The sequence below is a fragment of the Phacochoerus africanus genome, chromosome 16 (genome assembly GCF_016906955.1).
Source record: "Phacochoerus africanus isolate WHEZ1 chromosome 16, ROS_Pafr_v1, whole genome shotgun sequence".
Taxonomy (NCBI): Eukaryota; Metazoa; Chordata; class Mammalia; order Artiodactyla; family Suidae; genus Phacochoerus; species Phacochoerus africanus.
The window spans coordinates 6,606,095-6,628,315 of NC_062559.1; the positions used below are offsets into that span (position 1 = coordinate 6,606,095).

Here is a 22,221-nt window from a genome sequence, read left to right on the forward strand (position 1 = left end):
TTTCTCAATGACAGAATTAGAAGCCTCTCACCATTAAGCCTTACATCCCAGATTATTTATCTGAAATTATTTTATTTTTTCTTGAGATATAGCCTTTAGAATTCCTTCGAAAGTAAATCTTTTGATAATAAATTCTCATGGAGTTCTTGTTAAGACTCAGCAGGTTAAGAACCGAACCACGAGGATGCGGGTTCGATCCCTGGTCTTTCCCAGTGGGTTAAGGATCCCGCATGGCCACAGGCTGCAGCACAGGTCCCAGATACAGCTGAGATTTGGCGTTGCTATGACTGTGGCATAGGCTGGCAGCTGCAGCCCCAGTTTGACCCCGAGTCTGGGAACGTTCATATGCAGCAGGTGCGGCCCCCAAAGAAAAAAAATAATAAAAAATAAATTTTCATTATTTGTTGCTCTGAAAATAACATCTTTAAGACTCTTGTAATAGAAGGTAGTGCCCGGGGGGGAATTAGGGTGAGAAAACAGGGAGTGTAGCTTCCACACTATTAAGGATGTGCTGCTTTGAACATTTTAGTACAAAATCTTTTCATAACACATGTATGCATTTCTGCGGGGTATACCTTTAAGAGTCATATTACTGAATAGTCTTACTTTTATTTCAAAATTATTTTTGTGGAGTTCCCTTCTGCTCAGTGGTTAATGAAACTGACTAGGATCCATGAGGGTGTGGGTTCGATCCCTGGCCTCGATCAGTGGGATAAGTATCCAGTGTGGCCGTGAGCTGTCGTGTGGGTTGCAGACGCGGCTTGGATCCTGCATGGCTGTGGTGTAGGCTGGCAGCTGTAGCTCCAATTTGACCCCTAGCCTAGGAAACTTCACATGCCTCACGTGCTGCCCTAAAAAGCAAATATATATATATATAATATTTTAAAATACAAAATGTTTAGAGAAAAAATTATTGGTCAACCCTCCCCACTTTCTGAGGTAGCCAAATATACCCTTATTTTTCCTGTTAGATAAACAGAAACATACAAAAGCAGGGAAATACATTTTCCACTGAAAACATATATTGAAAGCATTCTTCAAAATGTGACCTGAGCTCATCCCTTTTAGAAACTGCATAACATTTTGTTGTATGGATATTTAATAACTTCATTCATTCCTATGTTGCTGAATATTTACAGAAACTATGTCTCAAAAGTTATTTTAGTGCTTTCAGGATTTTGTAGCAGTCTGTTACTCAGAACAGAAACTGGAAAGTAAAACAGAAACTCCAGGGGAAGTAGAAATAAGAAAGGATACAGGGGCGTTCTGTCATGGCGCAGTGGAAACGAATCTGACTGGGAACCATGGGGTTGTGGGTTTGACCCCTGGCCTCGCTCAGTGGGTTAAGGATTCGGCCTTGCGGTGAGCTGTGGTGTAGGTCACAGACGAGGTTCAGATCTGGCGTTTCTGTGGCTGTGGAGTTGGCTGGTGGCAACAGCTCCAATTAGACCCCTAGCGTGGGAACCTCCATATGCCACAGGTGCGGCCGTAGAAAGACCACAAAAAAAAAAAAAAAAAAAGGAGGATACAGGATTCATAATTGGGCTAATTAGGTGGCGTCTGAAACAGAGAAAGAGAGGATGGAACCGGAAATTCTGAGAGACATACAAAACAAAAGGCTTAAGGAAGAAAATCAAAAGAGCATGAACAGAAGGAGAAAATTTGCAGTATGGAAAATTGGTAATTTGTCCAGGTTTATCTGGCTCATTTGTCTCACTGAAGCGTGCTCTTCATTGCCTTCCTCACCCTGCATTCATCTGTGCCGTCCATCCAGCCATCAGGTGGACACCACAGAGTCCCTGGTTACAGCCACATGGAGTGGAGAATAAAAGAGTTCTTGGCTTATAAAATAAAACAGTTCTTGGCTTGTGCTCCCTGTCGTTTCGGGAGTTGTCATGAAACCCTGAAGTAGCACAGGATGTGGGCCTCTATCCACTTCACCTTGAATCCACATTCTCTGGACGCTGTTTTGTGCTACAGGGGGAAATTTAAAGACAGTCTTCCTGAGGACAGTTTGGTCTAAAGACACCTTCTCCTTGGGCACCAGGGAATAGGGGCCAAGGTGCGAGGACACAGGACGCTGTTCAGCGGGTCACACAGCGCTGGCGGGCCTCTGGCGCAGGCCACGAAAAGGAGCAAGTGGTTTTCCCTTCAGGTTCTCATGCTGAGCTCACCAAACTAGACAGATGAGCAGACGCCTGAGAGTCAAGACAGGACCTGGCCAGGCATGAAGCTAGGACCTGGCTCAAAGTGGCTCCCGCTCAGGAGCTGGAACAAAATTCAAGAAGCCCATACACAGGGCGAAATCATGTTTATAGAGATATTTCTAGAGGGGTTGTTACCAACTGTTTGAGGATATTTCATTACTTGACTAAACGAATCTATTTTTAATCACAGAATAATATATATTGCTGTTGAAGTGAGGTGTGTGAAGAAAGAGAAAATACAATTAATCTCCTTACTGTCTTTATTGACCGAGTCTTATAGTGTTGTTATATGTCTTCCATAAAACTTGTGCTTATATAAGTATATAAAATATTTTAAAATTTATTTGTACAAAACTGCAAACTCTCCATTTCACTAAATATTTATTAAAAATATAAATACAGGATAGCTCCTGCGGTGCAACGAGTTAAGGATCCCGCAGTGCCCTACAACGGCTAGGGTCGCTGCTGCAACGCGGTTCAATCCCTGGCCCGGGAATTTCCATATGCTGTGGGCGTGCCCCCCAAAATGAAAATATAAATACAGCCAAACTCCTAGCACATATGTACAGATTTTACCCATCCTTGGAAATGTGTATTATTTTATCTAAGATCTATCATTATTTATCAACCAACTCGCTTGTTGGGAAAGGGGCTCATGCGTTTCTTTTTCGACACACTGTACCGCGCGGGGGCTGGGGTCTCCATTTCTTTGGGGCGGCATCTTGGGCAGAAACTGACACAAAGCGGGGCCTCTGCGGTTTGGGGGCAGTCGGCCAGGCTCCGCCCCCAAACCCAAGTCCACCAATCAGCTTCGGGGACAACCCCCTTCTCCTTCCCCCCACCTTCTCCGCTGCCCACCTCCACCGCAGCCTCCATCACCACGTCCCTAATTTTCCCCTCCCAGGCTGTGTACCTTCTCTCCTCCTCCGCCCTCTCTAGAGGAGTCCCTTCTCCCTGAAGTAGCTGGCGTGGACATTGCTGGACAGCGGGTGAGTCTTGTCCAAAGATGGTTTCTGGAACCAGAGCAGGCCCCGGAGCGCCAACAGAGTTCCCCGTGGCTCGGCTGGGAGAGGGAGGGTCGCAGTAGGGGTCGAGGGGAGCGCGGAGGAGGGGGCCCAGAGAGGCTGCGAAAGTGGTCGGGTTTTTGGCCTGAGACCCCCTTGGGCCTAAGGAAGCAGATGTCTTTTAAAGAGGATTCCCTATGGTTTCTCCATGTCTGTTTCTGGCTCTGCTTTTTTTTCTACCACGTTGGTTCTGTATTCACCTCCGGGAAGGCAGTCAGCGAAAGTCTAAAGCATTCCTGCCCTCTCTGAACATTTTTCATCGTAAAAGCTTCCGAAGCTACAGATAAGTACAGAAAATAATATAATATTTATCAGATTCTGATATTTTATCACCTTCCCTTCAGCTCCCTTTCTCTTCCAGCGTCACTCTTTCTCCCTCTGTGTGTGTCTCTTTTCCTTTTTAAAACAAAAATCTGACATTTGAAACCTTTTTTTCCCACCAAGTCCCAGGCCACCAGCCTCAGAGGTAAGTTAAGTTGTATCCTTCCCGTGTATCTTTTTGTCCTTCTATTATTTATTTTTATGTATCAGTGTATGCATTTTTTGTTTTGAATTTTAATTGTTTTCGTGAAATTCAATAGTTCATGGTTTTACGTTGGTGCTACTCGTCTTGGCATTTAAGACTGAAAAGAAGCTTAGCCAGCCTGCCCTCTTTAGCTGAGAACCTTGACCTCTGGAAAGATAGAGGATCTCCTTGCCATCACTCCTGAATTCAGGTTCTCTTAATTTCTCTTCCTGGCCTTTCCGCTGTGTAAACCCTGCCAATGAGTTCAGCTACCCACATGCTCCTGTTGAACATGGTTCATGTGATTCAGTTTTTGGAAAGGGAATTGAAGGGAGAAGGGGAAAGGAAGTAAGACATGGATTTGGATCAACATCCTAGTCAGGATTAAAAGGTACGCATTTTCCTAAAACATTCATTAAATCTTCCTTTGACTTGAATATTTATTTTATTTAACAAACACTCATGCAGTCTTATGTATGCCGGTCGTTGATCTAAGAACTTTACAAGTATTCACTCACCATATTTAAGCCTCACAATCAATCTGTAACATAGATGCTAAATTTATCAACCCCATTTTATAGGTCATGAAACTGAGGCACAGAAGAACTAAGTAACGTGCACAAAGTCACTCAGCCTGTTAAGTGTAGCATTAAGACCTGAATCCAGGAGTTCCCGTGGTGGCTCAGTGGTTGACGAATCCGACTAAGAACCATGAGGTTGCGGGTTCGGTCCCTGCCCTTGCTCAGTGGGTTAAGGACCTGGTGTTGCCGTGAGCTGTGGTGTAGGTCACAGATGCGGCTCAGATCCCGCGTTGCTATGGCTCTGGCATAGGCCGGTGGCTACAGCTCGGATCCAACCTCTGGCCTGGGAACCTGCATATGCCGCAGGAGAGGCCCAAGAAATGGCAAAAACAAACAAACCAACCTGAATCCCTGCGCTCTGGTGACAGTCTGAATTCCTAACCGTCATACTGCATTATACTCCTGTAGCGCCAGATGAAGTCACCACACAAAGTAGGAACTTGCAGGTCATGGAAGGAAGGAGCACCTGTCCACTGGTTATCAGGAAGGATTTCAGAAAAGATTTAAACTGTTCACAGAAGAATAAATTTTAGCCACTTTTTGTGTGTTGAAATAATATATTATTTGTAATTTACAAAAGTAGTACATATGCAAATTATGCATAGTTCATATAAAAAGTTGCCCTCCACTCTTTCTCAGATTAAACTGTATTAGTGGGTAGAAATCTATCTGTCCCTTCCCTCGCCATAATACAATTACATGTAGGGCAGTTTTTTATTATCAAAATGAAAGCATATTCAACACTTTTTATTTTCCCCTAGGCATTATGTCAGGTACATTCCTCCAAGGAAATGGACATGTAAGCGCTAAATAAGAATTGAATAATATTCCGTAGACTGTGTCCCATGGTTTGTTCAGCCCTTTCCTTTACTAATGAAATAGAGAAGTTTATGTCTTTAATAAGACCGCCGTCCCCACTGCCAGGATGGGGGGCCACGGCAGTGCCCAGCCAACAGGGCCCGCGACACAAAGAAGCCCTGTCCCCTGCCAAGCTCCGCCCCTAGGCTCGCGGTCCCGCCCAGGAGGAAGTGGGGAGGAGGGGACAGGCCGGGAGCCCCTCCCCTCCTCCCGCTCCGTCTCCTCCCCGCTGGCCAGCCTTGCAGGGACTCCCCTTGCCCGCGGGACCGAGCGTCCCCCTCTGCACGCAGCTCTGCTTCCTCAAGCGGCCCCCGTAGAAGTTGTGGGGCGACCTGGTGAGTGGCCCTCTCCGAATGCCCCGCAGGCCAGACCGGGAGCCGAGGGCCGTGGACTGAGCTCGGGCAGGGGGAGGGCGGTGCCGGAGGCCGAAGGGGCGCGAGGTGGGCGAGGGAGGACCTGCGGGCCTGGGCGCGCGCGGCGAGGCTGCGGGTGCCCAAACAGGGTACAGAATCCCTCCCTGTTGTGCCCGTCTTCCTGCGGGTGATTGTTCTCTGTTCTCAGCTCTGCATCCCTCCTGCCGCATTGCTCCTCCTCTTTGGGTTCTGACATCTGAGGTTTGTTTGCTTGCTTTGTATGCACTGGCTTAGCCTAGAGAATCTGCGTGCAATCCGCGGCTAGATGGGATAAACTGCTGTCGTCCAGGGAGGCGGCAGGGCTTGCTCAGGGTCGCGCCGGTGACAGAGCATCACTTCTGCCCTACTGCCCTTTGATATTTGCAAACGCCATCTCAGAGACCGGGATCTCGCCCCCTCGCATCGGCCGCCTGGAAACTGGGGGATGTGTGTGTTTGTGCATGTGCGTAGGTGTGTCTAAGAAGGCCCAGCGAGCCGTGTACCCTCAACCCACCTAGACCTCCGTGCCGGCAGGCCTAGAGAATTCCTTGCCAACGCAAGCTTTTCTGCTGTCTCCCCTCCCCCTGCTGCTCCCCCCCCCCCCACACACACACCCAGCTCCCGCTCCACTCCTCTGACGTCACCGACATGCTCTTTGCAGATGGGCTCTGGGCCTGGAGAGGAAAGTCTAGCCAGGTGAGGAACTGGAGAGCAAAGGAGCAAGAGTCCACACCAGCCCCTTAACAGGACAGCCCGCTCCCACGTTATCCATCTGATGGGACACCCCGCTGAAGCAGGCTGATCAACAGTTTGTAAGGCGCAACGCCTCGATTTTATTCTTTATTTTTTTAACTCAGATTTCACCCCACCCCCCACCCCGCCCCACTTGTCCTCCTCCACTATGCTGTTTTTCTGAGAATTACCTAGTGAGAGAAGTGAGCAAATATGAGGAAGGAAAAGACAGCCCCAGGGGAATTAGGAATTGAGAAGGGGGTGCATTAAAATTGAAATGGGAGGAGTTCCCATCGTGGCGCAGTGGTTAAGGAACCCGACGAGGAACAATGAGGTTGTGGGTTTGATCCTTGGCCTTGCTCAGTGGGTTAAGGATCCGATGTTGCCTTGAGCTGTGGTGTAGGTCGAAGACGCGGCTTGGGTTGTTGTGGCTGTGGCTTTGGCTTGGGCTGGCAACTACATCGCCAATTGGACCCCTAGCCTGGGAACCTCCATGTGCCGTGGGTGTGGCCCTAAAAAGACAAAAAAAAAAAAAAAAGAAGAAGGAAAGAAATAGGGGAGGAGTTCCTGTCACAGTGCAGTGGAAACGAATCCGACTAGGAAACATGAGGTTTCGGGTTCGATCTCTGGCCCCACTCAGTGGGTTAAGGATCTGGCATTGCTGTGGTGTGGGCCAGCAGCTACAGCTCCGATTGGACCCCTAGCCTGGGAACCTCCATATGCTGCGGGTGTGGCCCTAAAAAAAAGACAAAAGACAAAAAAAAAATTTGAAATAGGGGAATAGAAAAAGCAAAAGTTTTAAATGGAGCCTACTTTGGGGGGAATGGAGGGAGGAATTGATTCTGGAGGGCCACAGTTGGGCCTTCAAAGATAATAGTAATGGTCTTTTTTTTGGTTTTGTTTTTGGTTTTTTTTTTTTGTTTGTTTGTTTGTTTTTGTCTTTTTAGAGCTGCACCTGCAGCATATGGAAGTTCCCAGGCTAGGGGGCTAATCGGAGCTACAGCTGCTGGCCTATGCCAGAGCCACAGCCGCGCCAGATCCCAGCTGAGTCTGTGATCTACACCACACCTCACGGTCTGTTTTTTAAGCTGGGTGATTGGTTTATGTAGAAGTTTGTTTAATTGTGTAATTGTTTTACTGTTACTACGTCTGTAGTCTACAAACGGACATATTCTTTTGAATGTACAAGTTAAAGCATTTTAAAATGAAAATCAAGGAGTTCCCGTCATGGCGCAGTGGTTAACGAATCCGACTAGGAACCATGAGGTTGCGGGTTCGGTCCCTGCCCTTGCTCAGTGGGTTAACGATCCGGCGTTGCCGTGAGCTGTGGTGTAGGTCGCAGAGGCGGCTTGGATCCCGCGTTTCTGTGGCTGTGGTGTAGGCCGGCGGCTACAGCTCCGATTGGACCCCTAGCCTGGGAACCTCCATATGTCGTGGGAGCGGCCCAAAAAATAGCAAAAAGACCAAAAAATAAATAAATAAATAAAATGAAAATCAAGTAAGACTGAGCGGGTAATATCTAAGACAGAAGGCAAAAGGGTTGAAGCCACCCCAATTCTGGCTACTGTTAGCAGAAGATGATGGACCCTGGGAAAGATATTGGACATGTAAGGAAAAAGAAACAAGGGGTTCATGGAAAAAAACGGCATGAAAGAGAAGACCCATAGAACTGGATGTCTGTGATAGGAATTCTTGTTCAAGGCCCGGGTAGCTCTCTGCTGAAGAAGTGGCCCCAGGTTTGCCCTTAGACCAGTCATGACTCTGTGGAGAATCCAGATGTAAACAGTGTCCTCTGACCTCTGTTATTACGCTACTTTGGGGATTTGAAATCAAACTGCAGTGCAGGATGTGGTACACTATTCAAGGCAGGCTCCCCACCCACCTTCCCTTCCAAATACCTCTGTTAAAGGGAACCCTGGGGCCTCTTTGTGGACGAGGTGGAGGGATTTGTAAAGCACTGTCCCTGAGTTACAGCTTGTGTCTGGGATGCCTTCTGCTTTAGAAGTGCTTTGGGTTCCATGAGTTACTGGACCTGGGGGAAAGGAAGTGGGATCCATGGAAGGAGAACCAAGAATGAAGAATCTAAGGGGAGAAATAAAAGCTTCCCCCAGGCTATGTTTCTCTGAGCTCCCCAAGCTAGGAGGGCAGACAGAGATTTAGACACAAAGAGTTAGCATTTGGTTCAGAACTCCAGGGTCTAGCTGGTTCAAGAGGGAACAGAACCAACTGCAAAGTTCAAGGAAGAGGAGGAGGAAATCAGATTTATTGGGCAAATGCGCACAAAGAAGGAAGTCTTTTTAGGGTAAGTGAGATAGAATCAGTTGATGAATCTAATCATTTATATACTCAATCATTTAATGTGTTTCCTTGCTTGAGTTTATACTACCTGTGCTGTTTTTTTTTCTGCTTTTTTGCTTTTTTGGGCCACACCAGTGGCATATGGAGGTTCCCAGGCTAAGGGTCCAATCGGAGCTACAGCTGCCGGCCTACACCACAGCCACGACAACATCAGATCTGAGCCGTGTCTGAGACCTACACCACAGCTCACGGCAACGCCAGATCTTTAACCCACTGAGTGAGGCCAAGAATTTGAACCCACAATCTCATGGTTTCTAGTCGGATTCATTTCCGCTGCACCAGGACAGGAACTCTTACCTGTGCTATTTTTAATTGTAATAGTAATGCATGCAACAGTTCAAAGAATGCAGACTTTTATAAAGAGAAAGAGTACTGGGCACCCCTTCCTTTCCTATGCAGTCAACGTAGCTTGTTGAAATGTGACCTCCATAGGTTTGTGTATATAAAATCCTAGTAACAGGCTTATATGTTTTTGGTACTTAACATGGACTCTGGGAGGTCCTGTTATGACTCAGTGGTAACGAACCTGACTAGGATCCATGAGGATGCCTGGCTGTGAGCTGTGGTGCAGGTTGCAGACACTGCACAGATCTGGCGTTACTGTGGATATGGTGTAGGCTGACTCCGGGAAGCCGAAAAAAATGCAGGGACTCAAAAAAAGAACCTTGCCTGACAGCAGAAAAACCTAAAGGCAGGTTCCTAACCAAGGAAGGGAGCTCACCTGAACGGTACAAGCCGAAGGTGGGCCTCTGGTCAGGATGAAAGCCTGCCTGCGTGGTACAAGCCGAGGCCAGGCCTCAGGTTACACAGCTCTCGCTTTGATGCTGATGGGGAAGAATCGGGACTTTCCTGGGAAAACAATTTCCATGTTTGCGCTGGAGAACATGGATTGTTTCTTGGGTGACCTAGTCTTTCCTGTTGTTTTATTTGTTATTCAGTTTTCCTCAGTCTTTCCTGATTATTTGCTTATTATTCTTATTTTCCATTCTTACTTTCCTGTGGCGATTTGTGATTTAACAAAATTGCAACAATAATATAATAAGAATTTCATCCTGAAGGACTTTCCCCTATTTAAATCCAACTGAGTTAAAACATAGTGTTTATCTACTAACTAGCTATATAGTAAACTTTAGAGTTAGGATTTTAATGAGGTTCATAAAAGTTAGACATGTATTATCCAAAAAACCTAGCTGTGAGTTTTGTCCTTGATTTTAGAAGCTTTTAAGTGATAGCTAGTTTCGTTAAGTTGGTTTATATTTTCTTACACTGTCTCCCTGCCATAACGCTTTAAAGATATGCACCAGTCTAAAAACAAGATTTGTGAATGCCAAATTCTTGTGTCTGTGACCTCTTCAAATTGTAAAGACTGGCTGGCCATGGGATGGTTTGTACTGAGTCTCCTCCTTTCCACATGATGTATGGTGCCTAATTGTCCCTAAATTGTACCCACTAAGTTAAGATAAAGATCTTAAAACAGGATGTGTAGCTGTTATGCCATGGAACAGTTGACCAATGTACTTTTAACACTGTGATGTCATCTGTAGTGAAAAACTGTCTATATCATCAACCACTGTTGCCAATAAAGTTTGAGGAGTCCAGCGCCCTGAAAGAAGGGACAGAGAGGCTGTCTCTATGTTGTACATTTGCCGACGCCGTCCATCTCCGATCGGGAGAAAGTGTACACTCCCTGGCCCCCGGAGCTGGCCTCTGGCAGGTTTTTGTGACTACGCATCCAGAGACATGCACACCTTTCTTTGCTGGGTCCTGGTGCGAGTGAGAATTGGTCTGAAGTTCATGATGTGTTACCTTCTGCTTCTGGTGTTCTGGGACCTAGACTCAGACCACAGAGGCTGTCTGCTTTCTTCGTACCCAGCTGGTGCCTGTGACCAGAGAACCCTTCCCGAGGACCCAGACTCTTCCGAATGAAATCCCAGCCCCACGCCGGGGTTGGCGCCCTCATTGGGAGGGCCAAGCGGGGTGGAGTGGGGGTGGGGAGGCAGTGTGCCCCGCCACGGTGTTGGTTTCCAGTGCTTGCCCAACCAAGCACCACAGACTGGGTGGCTTAAAACAACAGAAACGTCAGTTCCCTAACAGTTCTGGAGGCTTAGAAGTTTGGCATCCACGTGTTGGCAAGTTTGGTTGTTTCTGGAAGTTCTGGCGAGTCTGCTCCGTGCCCCTCTCCCCGCTTCTGGCGTTTGCCAGCAAGCTTTGTAGGGGCCTCATTCAAACCTCTGCCTCCCCGTTCTCATAGCCTGTGTATCGCTCCCCCTTGGTATCTGTGTCTGCAGTCAGATATCCTAGTCGTATGAGGACGCCCGTCATTCGCTTAGGGCCCATTCAAACCCAGTATGACCATTCTCCACTTGACATGGGCAAAGATGCTCTTTCCAGATACAGTCACATTAGCAAGTACCGGGAGTTCGTACTTAACTATGTGTCCACGAGGACACAATTCTACTGTCATTCTTCACGTCTCTCTGTTTCCTTCTGTGATGCAAAAGTGTTGTGCTCGTTCTGTTTGACCGTAAGAGTGTCAGCAGACAGGGCACCATAGGGTCTCCCCGACTGGAGACACTGCCCCACCTGGAGAGCGCGTGCGTCAGTTCACAGTGTCATCTGGTGATGGGAGGAATTGCCCAGCTACTGGAGGCACGGAGTGCTGGCTGTGTTTGTTTGTCTGCTCTTCGCCAGGCTGAGTCTTTGCTGTCCTCTCTGCAGAACTGGTCCAGCCATGGCGACTCCCTCTGCCGCCTTTGAGGCCCTGATGAACGGAGTGACAAGCTGGGACGTCCCCGAAGACGCCATCCCCTGTGAACTGCTCCTCATCGGCGAGGCCTCCTTCCCGGTGATGGTGAATGACATGGGCCAGGTCCTCATCGCCGGCTCCTCCTACGGCCGAGGCCGCCTGGTGGTGGTGTCGCACGAGGACTACCTGGTGGAAGCCCAGCTCACTTCGTTTCTCCTCAATGCCGTGGGCTGGCTTTGCTCTTCCCCTGGCGCACCCGTTGGCGTACACCCCTCCCTGGCACCTCTGGCCAAAATCCTCGAGGGCGCGGGCGTGGAGGCAAAGGTCGAGCCGGAAGTGAAAGAGTCCCTGGGGGTTTACTGCATTGATGCCTACAACGAGACCATGACCGAAAAGTTGGTCACGTTCATGAAGCGTGGAGGAGGCTTGCTGGTCGGAGGCCAAGCCTGGGACTGGGCCCACCAGGGCGATGATGAGAGGGTTCTCTTCACCTTCCCTGGGAACCTCGTGACCAGCGTGGCCGGCGTGTACTTCACCGACAACAAAGGGGACACGAGTCTCTTTAAAGTCTCCAAGAAGATGCCCAAGATCCCGGTCTTAGTGAGGTGAGTACGTGGGATCCAGTGGGAGATGGGCCCCAGGTCACAACGCAGGTAAATGGTTCTTGTCTTCAAACGGAGAGGCTTTGGCCCTCAAACATGGATCCGCTGTAAATGAACCAGAGTTTGAAAACACGTTGGGGCACTGGAGGGGCGGGGATCCCTGTTGTGGCTGCTTCCTTAGACCAGATTATTTCGTCTTTGAGGGGAGAAACATCTTCGGGACCATTCTGTACCCTGAAATGTAAGGAAAAGAAAAACGGGCAAGAGAGGCCTCCTAAGACAAAGTTTAGGGCGCTATGGGAAAGGTTATGAAATGTCCAGCCAGATGGGATTAGGCTGGAAGTAAGAACTAGAGGATTGAGAAGTGGAATTCGCAGAAAGGTAGCACAAGTTGTGTGTGCTAATAAATCTTACACCTTGGCGTTAGGAGATGATTTTTATCTATGGGGGCCAAAGACCTGGTGATAGAGAAGGGTGCAGGTGATGGGTGCAGAGATAGGCTACCTGGAAAGTTCTTTTAGGGTGCTGTCCAGCCTGTTCTGTTCATGTGCTCCAGCACCCCTACAGTGCTGAGCATGGAGCAGGTCACCAGTAGACATTTGCTGGCTGGGTGATTGGAGGGATGAAGAGACAGACGAGAAGCTGGACTCATTCCAGAAATAGGAAAAGTCGTACACCAGGCCGTGCGCTATATTGTACGTGAAAACACTCAGCATCCTTGGAGCAAGGCTCATGGGTAGTTCTGACTGAGGGGAGCAGAGTAAGGTAGGATTGGGTAAGGAGGGCGCACCAGGGTTAGTGTGGTGACTTGGGGGATGAGCTGTGGGCTGACCCTGGCATGGAATCCCTGGAACACCCCGCAGCTCCATTCTTACGGGTGCGAAGAGGAAAGAGGTGTTCAGGGGCACAGTGGTGATGAGATTGATCCAAATTCAGCTTCCCGGTGACCTCCAGCCTAAGGAACAGGAAAGTGAAACTCGGGCATAATTTATTTCTTGACAGTGTAACGCCCCTCAATTGCCTTAAAAGATTGTTCTCCATCAAAATCATACCTCTTTTTTCTTTGGCTAGGCCTATATCATCTCTCATCACCACTGAATCTGAATTTGCTTTTTTCTTTTTGGTTAGGTCTTTGTGTGTGTGTGTGTGTGTGTGTGTGTGTGTGTGTGTGTGTACGCCCACATGTGAAATCAACTTGAAGGCTAACGGGGGAGGAAAATTCAGACTTAATAAGGGAGGTACATAGCATCTCTTGTGCAGATTGTGGATTATTAGCCTTGGTTATTCACTAAGTAAGGCAGCATCACAACTCTTTTTCTTTTTTCTTTTTTTTTTTTTTTTGTCTTTTTGCTATTTCTTTGGGCCGCTCCTGCGGCATATGGAGGTTCCCAGGCTAGGGGTCTAATCGGAGCTGTAGCCATCGGCCTACACCAGAGCCACAGCAACGTGGGATCCGAGCCGCATCTGCAATCCACACCACAGCTCACGGCAACGCCGGATCGTTAACCCACTGAGCAAGGGCAGGGACTGAACCCACAACCTCATGGTTCCTAGTCGGATTCGTTAACCACTGCGCCACGACGGGAACTCCAACAACTCTTGACACTGTTCTTACACAGGTACGCATGTCATAGCATCACTCCTGTGCTGTGTGGGTCCTTTTTTGACTTGTGGGTGAATTGAAGATGGCAGCAGTGATTTTCCTAAGCTAATTGGCTGAGACGAAGTCAAGAGAAGGCACAGGTGCAAGGGAATAGGTGTATCTATGCGTGTTGCTAATGTATACATTTCTTAGCATATCTACATTAAGAAATGTGCATAGGTTGAGATGGGTAGAGGAAAAAGAAAAAAGCCAAACCTCTCCTGCTCAACCTACAGTTTTATTAAGATTAGTTCTCAAGCACCCAGTATCTCCCTCCCTCCCTCTCCTTTGCTCTTCCCTTCTTTATTTCCTTCCTTCTACTAAGTAATATAATCGTAGAGCCCAAAAAATCATAACAGTGCTGGAAAGTCCACATCAAGCCGTCTTTCTCCCGTCTGATGTAGTAGTGGTTACCAAAGGGTATACATTTATCCAAATTAATTAATTGTGTATCGAAATTGAGTGAATTTGACTTGATGTTAAATAAATCTCAACCTTTGAAAATATATTTTTTTAATAGGACTTTAAAAAGTAAACAATCTGAAATATAATCAGATTCATGTATATAAATGGCAATTCAGCATTATTTGTCATTGGGAAGAGTAGATGGGCAAATAAATTATAGAACATTATACAATGGATTATTAATTAATCATTAAAAATTGTTTTCAAGAGTATTTAAGGGCATGAGAAGAATCTTTGGGAGTCCTATAAATGGGATAAAGTAGGATACTAATTGATGTTCAGTGTGTTTCCAGTTTTGTTCAAAAATATGGCTATGTGTAGAAAATACTGCATAAGAAAAAAGCACCAAATATCTATAACAGGTAGGTCTCTTGATTGTGGGACAATGATAAGATGATTTTCAGTCATAAACTTTAATTTTCCAAACTTTCTGTCCAATTTTTTAATAAGGCATATATTTCATTACCTTGCTTCATATGCAGTTCAAAAGTCACATTAAAAGTCATCCACTTTAGGAGTTCCCGTCATGGTTCAGTGGTTAACGAATCTGACTAGGAACCATCAGGTTGCAGGTTCGATCCCTGGCCTCAGTTAGTGAGTTAAGGATCTGGCATTGCCGTGAGCTGTGGTGTAGGTTGCAGACGCGGATTGGATCCCGCATTGCTGTGGCTGTGGTGTAGGCCGGTGGCTACAGCTCCGATTAGACTCCCAGCCTGGGAACCTCCATATGCCTCGGGAGTGGCCCTAGAAAAGGCAAAAAAAAAAAAAAAAAAAAATCATCCACTTTGGGGATTTCCATCGTGGCGCAGCAGAAACGAATCCAGCTAGTATCCATGAGAACACAGGTTTGATCCCTGGCCTTGCTTAGTGGGTTAAGGATCCGGTGTTGCCGTGAGCTATGGGGTAGGTTGCAGACACGGCTCGGATCCTGCATTGCTGTGGCTGTGGTGTAGGCTGGCAGCTCTAGCTCTGTTTCGATCCCTAGCCTGGGAACTTTCATATGCTGTGGATGTGGCCCTAAAAAGCAAAAAAAAAATCGCCACATCTTTATAACACAAACATGCTTTTTATTAAATAAACAGAAAAAATTTTTTAATTCTTACTCTCCAAATATGTCACTTTCACTCTCCTTTCTAATATTTCTGAATACACTCACACACACACACACACACACACACACACACACACACACACACTCACGTACATGGTGTTGCCAATACAGTTGACCCTTAAACAACTTGGGGGATGGAGCACCCCTCTACACAGTTGAAAATCTGCATGTAACTTATAGTCGCCGTGACTGTGGTGTAGGCCAGCAGCTACAGCTTCGATTGGACCCCTAGTCTGGGAACTTCCATATGCTGTGGTTGTGGCCCTAAAAAGACAAAAAAAATAAAAAATCCCGGAGTTCCCATCGTGGCTCAGCGGTTAACGAACCCGACTAACATCCATGAGGATGTGGGTTTGATCCCTGACCTCACTTAGTGGGTTAAAGATTCAGCATTGCCGGGAAATGTGGTGTAGGTCACAGACGCAACTCAGATCCCACGTTGCTACAGCTCTGATTTGACCCCTAGCCTGGGAAACTCCATATGCCGCAAGTGCAGCCCTAAAAAGACAAAAAGGCAAAAAATAAACAAAATAAAAAAAATTTGATTAAAAAAAAATCCCTATTTACAACTCTTTTCATCGTTGCACATTATATTCCTCATCCATGTATAATTTTATGCCCTTGTCATCTTAGTATACTTGGTATTTTGAATTCTGCTCATAAACATTTTTCATCCTAATTAACCTTTAAAATTATCTTTGATTCATTTTCTGTGAATGCCAGTGCGTATACCTTATTTATTTAATCATCTGCCTGTTGTTGAGGATATGGATCTTTCTTCACTTGTAGTAATTGTGTAGTACTGTATTAAATATCTTCAAAGCATTTTAGAAATATTAGTCCGTGCTAGACACCAGCATGCTTCTGTTAGAATTCAAGAAGGAAGTTTATTTCCATCACAGGCCGAGTGAGGTTCCCATTGAAAGCCCCTGTGGATTGAGTTACTCTGCCCAAGTGTCATTTATTTTTAACTGTGCATTTGAACATGCGAGTGTGACTTAAGGTCGCTTTAACCTGTTACTTCCACATTTCTTACTAAATTCAATTCCAGATGAGATCTTGGGATCCTCTCAACCTTCTAGGAGTAAACGGTCTGCAGGTCTTATCAGAATGAATCACATTTTTATCAGAAGAAATCACCACGGAAATGACAGGAAAAATTAAACTCTAAGTAATAAAATGATGCAGTTTTAGCCTGGTGCGAATACCTGCAGCTTCAGGTGTGCCTGGGAGACATTAGCCTCCCTGTCTTGGCCCTGGTGCTCTGCTTAGACAACGTCCTGATCTACACTTAGAGCTCGAACCCCCACAGGGTCTTGACCCACGTGACCAAGCACACCCAGTGCCTCCTCCACCCAGTGCCTCGAGCAATTTCTGCTCCTCCCATCAGATTATCCTCGGAGAGAGATCTCTGCGGGCCTCCAGTTCTGAGGGCAGTGGCTGGGGTACTTGAGATACAGAATTAGCCCCACCTTTCTCTTAAGCATTTCACTTGAGCAAACATGGGATCCGCTGTCATAAACTCCTCACAGCCTCGGTGCAATGCTCAGGATTCTATTAAGCAAGATCTTATATACCGGGAATGGCACAGATTTTAGTGGAAGCAGATCTTAGTAAATTCCCAAACTGCCTGGAATTGCTCTAAAACCTTGAGCCCTAGGTCAGGCTCATCTCTAAAACAGGATTAACAATGACTACCTTTAAGGGTGGGTGTGAGCATTAAATGAATTAAGAAACATGCCCAGGAGTTCCCAGTGGTGGCTCAGTGGTTAATGAACCCACCTGGGAAGCATGAGGCCGCGGGTTTGATCCCTGGCCTCGCTCAGTGGGTTAAGGATCTGGCGTTGCCCTGAGCTGGGGTGTAGGTCAAAGACGTGGATCAGATCTGGCATTGCTATGGCTCTAGTGTAGGCTGGTGGCTACGGCTCCGATTTGACCCGTAGTCTGGAACCTCCATATGCTGTGGGTGCGGCCCTAAAAAGACTAAAAAAAAAAAAAAAAAGAAAGAAAGAGATCTGCTCAAAGTATCTAAAACACTTTAATTATCCCGACATCAGCCTCCATGCTATGGTATGCAAGCTTATGAAGTCATGAATATCATTCCCAAGCACTGAAATTACCTGGCAGCCGTCATTATGCTCTTAACCCCAAGCCATGTGTGTTTCAGTTGTCTAAGGTATTGACTTTTTTTTTTCGTTTTCATTTTTATTTTATTTTAACTGCTACTTCTTCCTACTTCCTTCTGCAAACTGAGGTGGCATCATCATGATTGAGTGTCACATTTTACTGTCTTTATACATTTAACAAAACAGGAACTGAACACTGAATTGGCTTTACCAATAAAGGGATTTGATGCAGATTAGACACATCATTACATAACCAATCTGAGGGAAGTTTTGGGAGAATCAACCACAACAGTTTACTTGCTCTCTTTTGGATTAGAAGGCCCTTGTGTCGGAGTTCCCATCGTGGCGCAGTGGTTAACGAATCCGACTAGGAACCATGAGGTTGCGGGTTCGGTCCCTGCCCTTGCTCAGTGGGTTAAGGACCCGGTGTTGCCGTGAGCTGTGGTGTAGGTTGCAGACGCGGCTCAGATCCCGCGTTGCTGTGGCTCTGGCGTAGGCCTGTGGCTACAGCTGCGATTCAACCCCTAGGCTGGGAACCTCCATATGCCGTGCGAGCGGCCCAAGAAATAGCAACAACAACAACAACAAAAAAGACAAAAAAAAAAAAAGGCCCTTGTCTCATTTTGACTCAAATCTCAGGCTTCTGTTAGAGTTCTAGTTCTCCGTTTGTTTGTTCGTCCATCCATTTAGCCGGGATTTTTTTAGTATATGCTACATCCCAGGCGTTATTTCTTATTTCAAGAGAATGATTTCCAAAGATTTGAGAATTACAAGCCCAGAAACATCTCCGATAATAATCTGGAAGCCTGGGGTTGCTGCCGGCAACCGCATGCCTTGACCTTAGTGTGTGCTTTCAGCTCTCTTTCTCCCTGTAAATGGAAAATGCTGGAGTAGAAGGTCCTTGTCCCCATTTCGGCTCTTGCTCCATCAAGACCGGCCTTCAGTCTTCGGTGATCCCCATATAGCCACAGAATCATCAGAGATGCAGAGAAAAGGGTGTCGTACAATGGCCATGCTCTGAAATGTCCACATGCTCCAAATTCCTTGGCTTGAAAACACACCTGTGAAACCTGAACTGGCAAGAAACATTATCAATGCCATATATCCATAGACATGTAGATATATAGATATCTCCATTTCATTTTAAAATATGGGAGTTCCCATCGTGGTGCTGTGGAAACAAATCCAACTAGGAACCGTGAGGTTGTGGGTTCAATCCCTGGCCTCCCTCAGTGGGTTAAGGATCCAGCGTTGCCATGAGCTGTGGTGTAGGTCACAGATGTGGCTTGGATCTGGCGTTGCTGTGGCTGTGGCATAGGCCACAGCAACAGTTCCAATTAGACTCCTAGCCTGGGAACCTCCATATCCCACTGGTGTGGCCCTAAAAGGACTATATGTATAGTCAAGGGATATTACATACAAAAGAGCCCTTTAAATGCCAGATTACGAAGATTTTAGAATTTTGGAAATTGACTTCTCCAAATGAGCTCAAAATGAGACAAGAAAACTGCCAAATTACTGAAGATAAACGTAGCTATGACTTCCCAAGTAGTTTGGAAAACCGAACTATCTGAGCAGACATTAGTAAGCTTATTTGTAACGAGAACCCACAAGTCCTAGGAGGTGACTGCTAGGATAGACAGAGCTCTGTAACTGCGATGTCAGGTCCAGCACGATGGGGTGAACATAATACCTATACCTAACTCGGCACGTCCTGCTACATGCCTAGCCACGTATAGTAGAAACATATTCATTGGTTCTCACAAAATAAACTGGAAGCCTTTTTTTTTTTTTTGGCCGCACTTGCGGCAGAAGTACCCTGCCAGGGATCTGACCCGTGCCACAGCAGTGACAACTCCAGATCCTCAGTCCACTAGGCCACCAGGGGAATCCTAGAAGTTTTTAAGGAGTGAATTCAGTGGGAAGATGTGCCACTTTAGAGGAGAAATTGCTCAATCACAATTCAGTTCTCTTTTCCTTTTCATGAACATTTTCCTTCTTTAACTTCAAAGTGTATACTTACTAAAAAAAAAAAGAAAATAGTTCCAAAGTATACAAAGCAAAAAGGGAAAGATTTGTCTGTTCCACCTCTGCCTCTTACTGATACTCCCGCCCAGAGGTGGTCACTGCGAGCAGTTTGGCTTGTATCTTTTTTTTGATAACTAACTCTACATGAACCCTTTCAGAAAATAAGAGAGAAGAAAAGTTTTTGAACCTTGATTAAACCAGTATTTCTATGGTTCTAAAGCCAAAGAAAGACACGGCAAGACAAGAAAACTACAGAACAGGAGTTCCCTTCGTGGCACAGCAGTTAACGAACCCGACTAGGATCCATGAGGTTGCCGGTTCGATCCCCAGCCTTGCTCAGTGTGTTAAGGATCTGATGTTGCCATGAGCTGTGGTGCAGGTCACAGATGCGGCTCAGATCCCGCATTGCTGTGGCTGTGGCATAGGCTGGCAGCTGTAGCTCCAATTAGACCCCTAGCCTGAGAACCTCCATATGCTGCAGGCGTGGCCCTAAAAAGCAGAAAAAAAAAGAAAGAAAGAAAAAGGAAAAGAAAACTATAGAGCAATGTCTCTTGTGAACATAGATGCAAAAATTCTTAATAAAATATTGTAAATAGACTATGACATATAAGAAGGATAATACATCATGACCACGTAAGGCTAATTCTAGCATCATGGCTGGTTTAACATTCAAGCATCAAATCAATTCACCATTACAGGATAAATGAAAAAAAGCACATCATTCAGTAGATTCATGCACACGCACACAAAAAACCTTTGACGAAATTCAATATCAAGTCACAATGAAAATTTCCACAACCTAGAAATAGGAAGTGATGAGAGTCAATATGATGAGTCATCTTTGAAAATCCTATAGTTAAGAACACACTTAAGATTGAGAACAAGGCAAGGAAGGATAGCTGCTCTCACAAGTTTTATTCAGCCTTGTGCTAGAGGTTCTAGCCAGCGCAGTAAGGCAAGCAAAAAGGCATAGATATTAAAAATTAAGAAGCAAGCTTATGTTTATTTGCAGAAAACATGATCTTCTATGTAAAAAATTCTCCAAATGCTACAAAAAACTACTGTAATAAATTTAGCAAGATTGCAGGATATGAGGTTAAGCTACAAAAATCAATATTTTTTTTATACTAGTAGCCGAAAATTGACCATGGCGATTGAAAATACAATATCAGTTAAAACAGGGCCCCAGGGAGTTCCCGTCGTGGCGCAGTGGTTAACAAATCCGGCTGGGAACCATGAGGTTGCAGGTTCGATCCCTGGCCTTGCTCCGTGGGCTAAGGATCCAGTGTTGCCGTGAGCTGTGGTGTAGGTTGCAGACGTGGCTCAGATCCCTACTTGCTGTGGCTCTGGCATAGGCCTGCGGCTACAGCTCCAATTGGACCTCTAGCCTGGGAACCTCCATATGCTGCAGGAAGTGGCCCTAGAAAAAGCAAAAAGACAAATAAATAAATAAATAAAATTTGAAAAAAACAAAAAACAAAAAAAAACAGGGCCCCAAATCCTGAAGTACTAGCAGATAAATGTAACAAAATTTGTCCAGCAACCTACATGCTTGAAAAACCACAAAGGTCACTGAGAAATTAAAACCTAAAGAAATACACTGTGTTGATGGGCCAGAACACTTAATACTTTTATGGTATCAGTTTTTTCCCAAATGATATGTAGATTCAGTGCAGTCCCAGTCAAAGTTCAGGTTGGTTCTAAAATTAAATGCAAATGAAAGGATCTAACATAATTTCAAGATGTACTGGAATTCCCGTCATGGCGTAGTGGGTAACAAATCCGACTGGGAACCATGAGGTTGCGGGTTCGATCCCTGGCCTTGCTCCGTGGGTTAAGGATCCAGCGTTGCCAAGAACTGTGGTGTAGGTCACAGACATGGCTTGGATCCCGAGTTGCTGTGGCTCCGGCGTAAGCTGACGGCTACAGCTCCGATAAGACCCCTAGCCTGGGAACCTCCATATGCCATGGGTGCAGCCCCCCCCAAAAAAACAAAAAGACCCTAGAAAAGACAAAAAAAAAAAAGACGTACTAAAAAGCTTCCATTATCACATCGGATTTGAGGTCATGATTAGAAGCCTTTACTCGCACTTAGATTATATGAGATTCCACTTTTGGTTTCTCCTAGTGTATGTGTGGTTTCATTTTTAAAATTTAAAAATCTGATGGATTTGCCGTCTTTTCTTGTGTGTTGCGAGAAGAATGGGTCCCGTTCATCTTATTCCAAATGGTGATCCAGCTGTGCCAACAACATTTATGGAAACATCTGTCTTTTCCCGGTAATATAAAATGCCACCTTTTATTACATACTGATATCCATGTTTACCAGGTTGCCTTTAATTTTTAAATAAAGGGACATTTTCCTGTCTGAGTTGAGAATTAACTAGTTTTTATAATCCACTTTCCATTCAAAATAAAAACTCTTTTTCTCCCATCTTTGTACTTTTCTGTGCTCACGCCTCACTGCCCAGGTTCTTTTGAAATCATCTAGGTTTTTGGCTCCGGTCTGGTTTACGTTTAGCTTTGTTTCTTTGTTCGCTTTGTTTGTAACACTGAGGCTTCTATTCATTCAAAATGACTTCTTGCCAAGCACCTCAGGGGTCATAAGAACATCAGCACTTTTTTAGTGTTAGTTATCAATTAGACTGTATTTTTGCCCCCCACTGCTTCACGTGGCTACTTTGTATTCATTTTTGTTTTTCTGGACCTACAGCATAATCTCGTGTAACTTTTCTGGAAACCTTCAGTGAGTAGTAAATTTCACAAGTCCTTGGACATTGTTTCAGTATTCCTTATGCCAATGA

The 22,221-nt window shown here is 45.8% G+C and overlaps 1 protein-coding gene across 4 annotated transcripts in view; it reads left to right on the forward strand.

Annotated features, from left to right (window-relative positions):
• The window catches only part of TCAF1 (TRPM8 channel associated factor 1), a 55,749-nt gene that overhangs the window by 19,625 nt on the left and 13,903 nt on the right, over nucleotides 1–22,221 (forward strand). For 2 of the 4 annotated variants that reach the window (XM_047763297.1, XM_047763293.1), the window contains exons 1-2: nucleotides 3,030–3,196; nucleotides 11,416–12,048. In XM_047763297.1, coding sequence (XP_047619253.1) covers nucleotides 11,429–12,048 — 620 coding nt within the window. In that variant the 5' untranslated portion in view covers nucleotides 3,030–3,196; nucleotides 11,416–11,428. Of the gene's footprint in view, nucleotides 1–3,029; nucleotides 3,197–5,406; nucleotides 5,551–11,415; nucleotides 12,049–22,221 lie in introns of those variants that run through there. The other 2 variants (XM_047763296.1, XM_047763294.1) reach the window with 2 other exon arrangements.